The sequence below is a fragment of the Amblyomma americanum genome, chromosome 1 (assembly GCF_052857255.1).
Source record: "Amblyomma americanum isolate KBUSLIRL-KWMA chromosome 1, ASM5285725v1, whole genome shotgun sequence".
Taxonomy (NCBI): Eukaryota; Metazoa; Arthropoda; class Arachnida; order Ixodida; family Ixodidae; genus Amblyomma; species Amblyomma americanum.
Window position 1 is genome coordinate 56,135,422 of NC_135497.1, and position 10,228 is coordinate 56,145,649.

The 10,228-nt window shown below is 48.2% G+C and overlaps 1 protein-coding gene across 1 annotated transcript; it reads left to right on the forward strand.

Annotated features, from left to right (window-relative positions):
• The first annotated feature begins 9,491 nt into the window (after positions 1–9,491).
• Positions 9,492–10,016, forward strand: LOC144132912 (uncharacterized). The gene has a single exon (XM_077665656.1). It carries the CDS (start codon positions 9,492–9,494, stop codon positions 10,014–10,016), a length of 525 nt encoding a protein of 174 aa, XP_077521782.1.
• The last annotated feature ends 212 nt before the right edge of the window (positions 10,017–10,228 follow it).

The following is a 10,228-nucleotide window of genomic DNA, read 5'->3' on the forward strand; positions in this document are numbered from 1 at the left end:
GGCTGTCTCACAATAACGGGTTAAGTGGTCTACGCACACAAGAATCCATCGATTTCCTTTAGAGGATCGTGGGAAAGGTCCAAGGAGGTCAATGCCAACTTGCTCAAACGGGGCTGTTGGAGGTGTGATTGGCCGCAATTTGCCCGGTGGACTTGAAGTCGGCAGCTTAAAGCGCTGGCATTGCACACAGCTGGCTACATAGTGCTGGATGGTTGAACGCATGTTAGGCCAGTAAAATCGTTGTTGTGTGCGGTGGAGTGTGCGTGTCACTCCCAAGTGCCCAGACGTGGCGTCGTCGTGCATCATTTCAAGAACTGTGATGCGTAGGCTTTCGGGTACGACAAGAAGCATGCGTGCTCCTCCAGAAGCGAAATTCTTCTTATAAAGCAAACCGTCGCGAATGCAAAAAGTATTCTTTACAGAATCTTGAGCGGCATCAAACAAAGAGGTTAATGTTTGGTCCTTGCGTTGCTCAGTTCGAAAAACTTGAAGATCGGGGAAGGCTTGTGAAAGTGACGACAAGTATTCATCAAAGTTGTCTGCGTCGTCCTCAGTCGTTAGAAGCGGCAAACGGGAAAGACAATCGGCATCTGAGTGTTTACGGCCGCTTTTATGCACAACAGTGAAATTAAATTCTTGTAGGCGCAAAGCCCATCGAGCAAGCCGGCCACAGGGGTCACGAAGACTCACTAACCAGCAAAGCGAGTGGTGGTCGGTCACGACGGTGAAAGCATTCCCGTACAGATAGGAGCGGAAGCGCTGTACAGCGAAAACAACGGCGAGACATTCTTGCTCAGTAACCGTGTAATTTCTTTCGCTCTTACTCAACGAACGGCTGGCATATGCTACCACGTGCTGATCGTGACCATGGCGTTGTATAAGTACAGCGCCGATACCGATACCACTTGCATCAGTGTGCACTTCAATTGGTGCAGATGGGCAGAAGTGGCGTAGGATGGGGCCCGAGGTCAAAAGAAATTTCAGATGCCGGAAAGCTGCGTCACATTCGCTGGTCCAATTGAACGGTGCATCTTTATGCAGCAAACACGTGAGTGGGTAAGCGATGTCCGCAAACCTAGCTATAAAGCGTCGAAAGTACGAGCAGAGCCCTAAAAAACTCTGCAGCTCTTTCACTGATTGAGGCACCGTAAAACTTTTGACAGCTTCAATTTTCTTTGGATCTGGTCGAACACCTTCTTTATCAACTAAATGACCAAGAACAATTGTTTCACGGTTCCCAAAATGACATTTCTTGGAATTGAGGATAAGGCCAGCTCGTTCCATGCAATCAAGCACAATATCCAGACGGCGGTTGTGCTCACTAAACGTTTTGCCAAAAATTACGTCGTCCAGATAACATAAACAAATTTGCCACTTGAGGCCACGCAGGATTGTATCCATGAACCGCTCGAATGTTGCAGGTGCATTACATAATCCGAAAGGCATAACGTTGAACTCGTAAAGTCCGTCTGGTGTAATGAATGCCGTTTTTTCCCTATCTGCAGCGTGCACGGGGATTTGCCAGTAGCCGGATCTCAAATCAATAGAAGAAAAGTATGAAGCGGAGTGCAGACAATCAATTGCGTCATCTATACGTGGAAGCGGATAGACGTCCTTCTTCGTGGCCGTATTTAAGCGACGGTAGTCAACACAGAACCTCCATGTGCCATCTTTTTTCTTAACAAGGATAACTGGAGCCGCCCAAGGACTGGAGGATTCTCGAATTATGCCTCGCTTTAGCATCTCTTGAACTTGGTCATCTATTAACTTACGTTCAGTGGCTGAGACTCGATAGGGCTTCTGGCGTATAGGAGGTGCGGAGCCGGTGTTGATCGTGTGATGAATACGACTGGTAGGCGGTGGTGTTGAATCGTCTTTGGCAAAGTCGAACACGAACACGTGTTTCAGAAGGAGTTCCACTAGAGTGCGACGCTCGGTTGGGGAAAGAGCCTGATTAATCATAGCCTTAACTTGGGTCTCCATATCCCTTTTCACGTGCTGCTCACTGACAGAGTTGGTTAACGCCGCGACGAAACCTGACACACCTTCCTCGAAACGGGCGAGTTTGAGGCCCCGGGGCAACACAGCTGGCTCTTCAGAGTGGTTCACTGTCCACAGCTCGGTACGGCCTCTCACCACGGGAACGACGCAACGAGGCACGACGATACTCTTCTTAGAGCAGGCGAGTGTCGTAGGCTCTACCACAGCTTCAAAAGATTCGCACTGATTGTGAATAGAGGAAACCCGCACGAATGCTGCAGAGAAAGCTGGTACAATAGTATCTTCTTCCACCGCAAATGCTCCAAAATCCGGTGTCGAGTTATCCACAAGAGCTGAAAGTAACGAAGAATTCAAAGCAACTTCTCCCGTACGACAGTCTAAAGTTGCACCACACTCTTGCAGAAAATCAATCCCAAGAATCACATCATGCGTTGACCGTGGTAGCACTGCGAATTCTGTTCTAAACGTTAGACCACCAATAACAACATCCGAAGCACACACACCAAGTGGAACCAAAGGTTCACCACCGACACCACGGAATAACGCTGCACGGTCACCACTAAACATCACTTTCCTACCTAAACGATTCTTAAACCTCAAACTCATAACGGATACGGTAGCACCAGTGTCCACAAGAGCCATTGTTTTCACACCATCAATAAACACTTCCAGTTTGTTCTTCAACATAAACACGGGCAGAGGTAGATTGGACGTCATCGACTCGCCGGCGGCCTCACCTCCATCGGCCGCGCCTCCTAGTTTCCCGGAGGCGGAGGGGATGCACGACGTCGAGGAGAAGGTGACCGCCGTTGGCGCTGAGGTGGCGGCGTCACACTGCGGTCAGATGCGGGTGATGAACTCCGCAAATTGCTCGGACGGTACGGGTCCCAAGCGGACGTTGGGGGTCTCTGCTGCGCGGTGTGCAGTTGCCCGTAAGTATTCGCCGGGGGTTGGCAGTCTTGAGAAGTTGGGAAACGACGGCGGCAATATCTAGCGATATGCCCTGCAATGCCACACCGGTAGCACAAAGGTTGAGAGCGCCAGCGACCGCCATAAGAGTCCTGGCGAACAAAGTCGCGACGTTGGCTGAAGCCAGGATCTCGCTGCTGACGAACCACGTCTTCTGGGTAGGTGGGCCTCCTTTCTGTCGGCTGGTGGCGGTAACGTTGGGCAATGTTCCGATCATCCATGGGCAAAGTGCCGTTGGGTGGAGCCCACGGAGTCGACAGGGCGGCAACATCTTCCTCCGGTGCAGAACTGTGCCGCAGATATTGTGTGTGGCAGAAGGTATCCCGGGATCTGGACAATTCCTCGCGCACAATCTCTCGAATCATATCAGCCATAGAATTTGGAGAACTGGCTTCAACACTGGCTATAGAGGTGACATTGGCCAATCTTCCGAATTTAGGGGTGATTCGACGCAGCTTAAGAGCTTCAAATGTTCTGCAATGTTCTATAACGTCAGCGGTGGTGCTCAGGCTCTCTTTGCTAATCAGGAAATTGTAAACATCTTCCGCAATTCCTTTTAGAAGGTGGCCGACTTTGTCTTCTTCAAGCATTCTGGAGTTAACTAGCTTGCATAACTTTAAGATGGCTTCGATGTATGCCGTGCAAGTTTCTCCGGGTACTTGCGCGCGGTGAAGCAATGTCTGTTCCGCACGCTTCTTCTTTGCCGATTCATCCCCAAAATTTTTCTTTATCTCGGTCGTAAAGGTAGCCCATGAACTCAGTGTATCCTCATGATTGTCGAACCAGTCAAGGGCAGTGGCGGCAAGGAAAAACACAACGTTAGCCAGTTTAGTAGCAGCGTTCCATCGATTGTATTTGCTCACCCGCTCGTAGTGTTTCAGCCACTCGTCAACGTCCTCTTCAGGTTTTCCAAAAAATGTGCGGGGCTCTCGATAATGTGGCCAGTTGTTCGCTGTGGATAGCCCGGGTTGCTCAGCATTGTCGTCTCCAGGCATGTCCGATGGCAGTGGTGGGAAGCCTGCGAGTCTACGGCTCCTTCGGTAGATGGAATACTCCGTGGTCGATACCCAGCACCTCCACCAACCTGTTACGTGCTTTGCATGCACGGAGGTTTATTCAAAGAGGGGACCGGTCGAAGCAGGATGGAAGCAGGAAGCCTAACAGCGTCCTTCAGCTCTCTCTTTTTCTTCCTCTTTCTCCGCGGGTCAGTCCTTCATCTTCTGCTTCTTCCGTCGAGGTTCTGTGGAAGCACGTTACATTATATATATATATATATATATATATATATATATATATATATATATATATATATATATATATATATATATATATATATATATATATATATATATATATATATATATATACACACACACGATATGTATAGAATTATATGTGCTCACGTGAAAGCGATACTTCCATTTTCGTTTTCGCTTAGCAGGGTGCAGGTAAAAATTTACTGTAATTTTTAAAGCCGCAAGACAGATACATAATTCGTTTTGCAAAAGACGCTAGACTGTTTACGGTTACGACAAAAAGGAAAAATTTCATTTTTTCACAAAACCTGACATTTCAAGAGCGGCGAATGCCTTAAAAGTTTGATAACAAAAATTACCGGCAATGCTTGCTCGAGTAGGCAAAGCATCGTGTCACAGCCTTCCTGACGGCAGATACACAGATGGTTCGAAGTGCCTCGAGCAAATCCTGAGTTCTCGTAGCTGCGACGGCGCCTTCTTCTCCAGGCTGACGTTGCGGCAGAACTGCGCCCACGCTCGGCACCTGGACGTGATGCAACATGCACGTTAGATACAACTGCGCCAAAAGGAATACGCATACTCGAAACGCCAATGCGTCATTATTCCTGTCACTGCTAACTGCAGTAAATTATACTTGCATTACATCTGAACTATGCTCGCGCCAAGCTCTCTGCGCCCCAGAGTGCGGTAACGCTCATCCTCATGCCACGCGGCTAGCTGCTTTTTTAAGCTCAACGAGTGACGAGAGTGAAGTGCGTTTAAAATTACCCTGACAGTCATGTATATGTAGGACAGCAATACCAAGGCAGGCAATAACTCCTGCTGAGCGAATCCAGTTAAAGCCTCCTCAAAGCCGCGCACATACACGAGGCTGAGTTTCGATACTCCCAGCTGCGAGGGGATCCTCAAATTGGCTTCATGGTTTTGCAGAACTAAACAATGTCGTACTCAGAGCTGTCAGGTAGCAAACTTTGTTCTAAATGGGCCTCCCGGTCAGTAGCGTGCACGTGGTTGCTCCTGAGAGCCCGGTGTGAAGTTCACGTTGGTGATAGTCAGCTGCATGAAACTCACTATAAATTAGAAAAATGTGGGCCTCTTTCGCACACCTCAGCACTGAAAGTGTGTGCCCTGCAGTGTAGTACATAAATATCCCCGAAAACATGAAGCCAAGTACGCACGAACGGGTTACAGCTATGAAACACGAGCGAACAGCCCGGCGAAACCATATCGAAGCTATCGCGCATACCTAGAGCAGACGACACTGTCAAGAGCTCACCTGTGAAAGTCCAGCGGGAATCGGTGTAGCGTGACACCAATGGTACTATCCACGCTGTCGCAGTGTACCACGGAGCATCGTTTCTTCACATGCCGCAAGCTCATCTTGAAATGAAGCGCTAAGCGCTTCAAAACAAGAGCGCGAAGCGTGCAAAGACGGAAAAAGACTTCGCACTGGCCGCACGCCGAAGGAAACGACAAAACCGAGAAAACTGCCGCAGCGGTGCAGCGGGGTGCAAATCTTACCGAACGGTGACAAAGAAGCGACGTGCAAGGACGACGAAAACGTCGCAAAAGGAGCATTTTGAGACCGGCGAGCTAAATTTATACGCTTTACCAGGCGCGCCATCGCAGACAGCTGGCGATAAGAAATCGCTTCGTAAGCTCCCGCCACTGTGGCCGGGTTAGCCGGGGTATCGAAACAAGGCCTGCAAAGACGCGCTGTAATGCACCGCACACTCATGAATAGGGGGCAGGTCAAGAGTGTTGCAAAAATACAAAATTTGCCAGGTTTTAATAAAATGACTTACCTCTTTCATAAAACAAGGTGCTAATATATTTTTTTTTCTAGCGGCAGATTACCTTCCAATTTTGTAGCTTTATCATTTCATTATATGAGTGTTTTGCCCCCTATCCTCTGGTTGTGCTGCAGTCGCGCTAAACCACTTTTCGGCCCAGCTAGCCCAGCCTTCGCCACCACTTTAAATCCGCCTTGGGCAAGGTTGCTAGGCCGCAAAACCACAAAACTTTGCCTTACGTCAGAAGACTGTGCAATAACTACTGTGTTCTAGAAGGTTGTACTTGTAGTGGCAAGAGCGAAGCGGGTTTCGGCGGGAGGAGCTGAAGCAAAAAAAAGCGGTCGGCCGCTCGGGGCGCTGCCGTCGAATACGGGAGGAGAAAAGCGAGCCGTCTGCTTCGCCGCGTCGCTGTATTGAGCGTGTTTGAGCGTTGCCGTTGGAAAAAAAGTGGCGATTTCGGCTGCTTAGAGTAGTTGGGGTAAGAACAGCAGATAAGAATATTCCTTGGTGGACGCAAAAATGTACAAAAAGACAACAAAACTCGGAGAGCGCCCCTCAGACATGTATGTGGCCCCGCTCCATTAAAAGCCACCTGCGAACACGCACGCTGAACGAGACACCCTGAGGAAACATTGCTGCCCAAAGGCACAGAGAGGGAAAAAGCGTATGGGACAGAGAAAGTGCAGTGCATAGTAAGCTCGGCGGCCAACGAATTCAGAAGTTGACAAACAAAAGTGAGGGGTAGCAGAGGGGCGAAGGGGAAGAAGTTGGGTGGAATGAAGCGGGGGAGGGGTTGCGAAATCACATAGGAACAGCGAGAAAGCGGCGGTAGAACAAGAAAGAAAGGGTGTGAAGAAGAGGAAAAAGAATGAACCAGCTTTCAAAAATTGTGTATAAATTTACAATTGATCAGCTTTCAAATCGTGGTGAGTTCGTCTTGTTTGTACAATCTTTTTTTTTTTCTAGCCTTCCCCGTTCCTCCTGCTTCGCTACTTGGAAATAAATGCTCAGTTGAAAGCCAGCACTCGTCAGTGTGTCCGTGTTGTGTCTCTCCCGTGCTGTCTTCTCATCGCTGGAACAAGGCGTGTTTTGTATCGCGTGTTCTGTGGAATAGTGGGCTTCTCCCTGTTCTTTATTCGGCCACGCTAGTGCTTTTTAATAAACTCAGGCACATTTTCAACCAAAAACAAATTTTAAAACCCAACGTTGCGGAGCCAGCTGGGCTCCTTCTTCAGGGGTGAATGGGGGCAGTAGTTAGCGCCTTTAAGTATGCATGGATGGGAGCAGCAGGAGGCCGAAAAAAGAAAAGCGGTGATGCGAAAGAAGCGGGCAGGGTGGGGGTTATGGCTGCGATTCACATTACGGTGTGCAGAACAATGGTACGTTGTCGGATTGACGCGGTCAATGGCTGTCAATGGCGACTTGTCTCCTTTGAACTGCAGAGCGAATTAAGCTCCCTGCACATATACTGCGGGCAGGCTTCCTTTTGTGCGCTCGATGTCCCAGGAATGTGCCAGGATTCTGGGAATAGCCGTTTTTGAGAATTTTTTTTTTGGTTCAGAAGATGGCACGCACGTACGAGGTTTCGTCGAAGTTGATTCTGTGGTTTGAGTCTTCGGAATGTCCGGGTACACAGGACTGCGCTCTCTTGCGAAGTTGCGGACGTCGTTTTTATGTTGCCGAATTCTTTCTTTCAGTTTTTTTTTTTCGACGATGTAGCTTACGTCGCAGTCGCCGCAAGGCTCTTTCCCTCGTGACCGGTCTTTGGGAACATGTAGGCAAAGCGCAACAGTGTGGGCTTGTGCGCAACCTGGAGACCCCTTTCCTCAGGATTCGGGTGGTGGTTTCGCTGGCATCTCGAACATAAGGCAGAGTGACGCACTTTGGTGGTAGCGTTGGTTGCTGTTCGTGCACGTGCTTCGGTTGTAGTGCTTCGGTTTTGCGTTTTCTGCGATGTAAAAAAGGGAAAAAAGCAGATACTCGCTGTTTTGCACCGGCTTGCAAAACTGGATATCCCAGGCATCGAGTGGAAAACGGACGGAAGCTTTCTGTATTTGCAGCACCCAAAGATGCGGAACGTCGAAAGGTTTGGGAGAGAAATTTGAAGCGCGACTACAAGCCTCTTGCTGAAACGTCTGCGATCTGCGAGACACTTTGAAGAGCATTTCATCCTTCGGGATTACATACATGTGATTGACGGCAAAGAAATCCGGCTTCCTCGAGGCAAGCCTGCCCTAGCTCCAGATGCGGTGCCGACACTGCTACCAGGTCTGCCTAAGTACCTCTCGAAGCCTTCTTCTAAACCGAGGGCAGAAAGAAAGCGCCGCGAGGTCGCTGCACCAGGACCCAGAAAGAAATCTCGGCTGTCTCGTTGTGATGAGCACGAAAACGAAAACTCGGACAGGAGCTCCAACTCGATCGGTGACTTCAAACAAGCTGAGCAAGTCGTGCAATCAGGCGATCTTCATTTCATCGCTGAGAATGTAACAGTACCGAAGTTGGGCACGAGGCTGAACACAGCGGATCTTGATACTCTGCTATATGCAACAACACACGCCACCAAGACACCGTTTACTGTATTCCATGAAAAAGTGGTGTGGTTCAGCTCGGATGGGGCAAGTGGAATTGTGGCCAAATGCTATTTCAATGGAAAAGAAAAGGAATGCAGAGGAATTACCTACCTTTATGAGGCAGGAGATATTCTAAAAGAAGCTGACTGTGCACGGATTTGCGCAGGTGCTATGAGTGCAGAGACGTATCACGAACTGAATGAGATGCTGACCTTCAAGATGAAAAACACGCTGAATCTTCTCAACAGCAAAATCTTTAGCAAGTTCTGCCTTGGTGTAGTCACAGCTGAAGGTAAGTGCTTCTTTTATCATAAAGCGCACGTTTCAGTTATTTTTTTGAGCAGATCGAAGACGTGCTATGTCGGCGTATTATTTAAAGAATTTCATTCCATTTTTTAATTTCCCGCCATTCGCCACTGGCTGAAGCGATGCCCCGCATCCGCATTTCGTTATTGGCTCAATAACGCCGCTTCAAGCAATGGTGAGGGGCGGGCAATTCAAAACTGGAATGAAATCTGGAAAGATTCGTTATATATACCGGCCCTGCTTTCATATTTAGTACATGGATCAGCAACCAACTTTGTGTATATTGCTTTTGTTTTGCAGGCGGGATCTGTGTTAGCTGCAGATACCTAAGAAAAGCACTTGTCACCAGAAAGTCAAAGCTAAATACCAAGACCGTGAAAAGGAATTTGTCCCAGCGACTGAGAATTACCAGTCAGAAAACAAAACGGCTCAGTCTACGTTTGAGGAACCTTGCAAGTAAGATAACTCCAATGAAAGAAGAAAACTCCAAAACAAGCGAAGCGGCATTCCAGCGTAGAATTGAATCGCTAACCACAAAGCAGCAAGAAGCAGCTCTGCACATGTTTAAAGCATCGAAAAGAAAAAGCAGGAGAGGGATGATGTACTCAAAAGCGTGGATCCTACAATGCATTATTATGCAAATGAAAAGCCCCCGGCTCTATGAGCACATGCGCAGGCAAAACATCCTCACTTTATCAAGCAAAGTGACATTGCAGAGGTATCTCAAGTCATGCAGGACAGGATTTGGCTTTAACGAAAATGTCCTGAACATTCTGAAGCAAAAGACTTCCACCATGGATATCTTCAAGAGACATGGTGGACTCATTGTGGACGAAATGAAATTATCAGAAAATCTTTGCGTCTCCTCTTCAGGACATATTCAAGGCTTTGTGGACAGGTCAAAGTTTACCCCAAGAAGTGAAATGCACAATGTTGCTGACCACGAGACGGTTATAATGTTTGTGCCATTTGCTGGCAAGTGGACACATATACTTGCATGTTTTGCTACTCGGGGAAACACGAAAGGAGATCTTTTGACAAAAGTCATGCTGGAAGCAGTAATACTGGCAGAAAATGCTGGCCTGTTTGTTGACGTCATTGCCTCTGATGGAGCAACTTAAAATCGCAAGATGTGGACAGTAATGGGCATTCAGGCAACTGCATCGAGCACAAAATGCAAAGCACAACATCCCGTTGATGGAAAGGGGTTTCTTCATTTCCTCTCTGACTTTCCGCATCTGGTTAAATGCGTAAGAAATGGACTTCTGCACTCAGCCTTCAATACGCCAGCCGGACATGTAAGTGCTCAAGCATATTCAAGCATTCCACTAAG

Excerpts from the sequence above, each read along its gene's own strand:
- LOC144132912 (XM_077665656.1), top strand. The coding sequence starts at position 9,492 with ATGATGTACTCAAAAGCGTGGATCCTACAATGCATTATTATGCAAATG.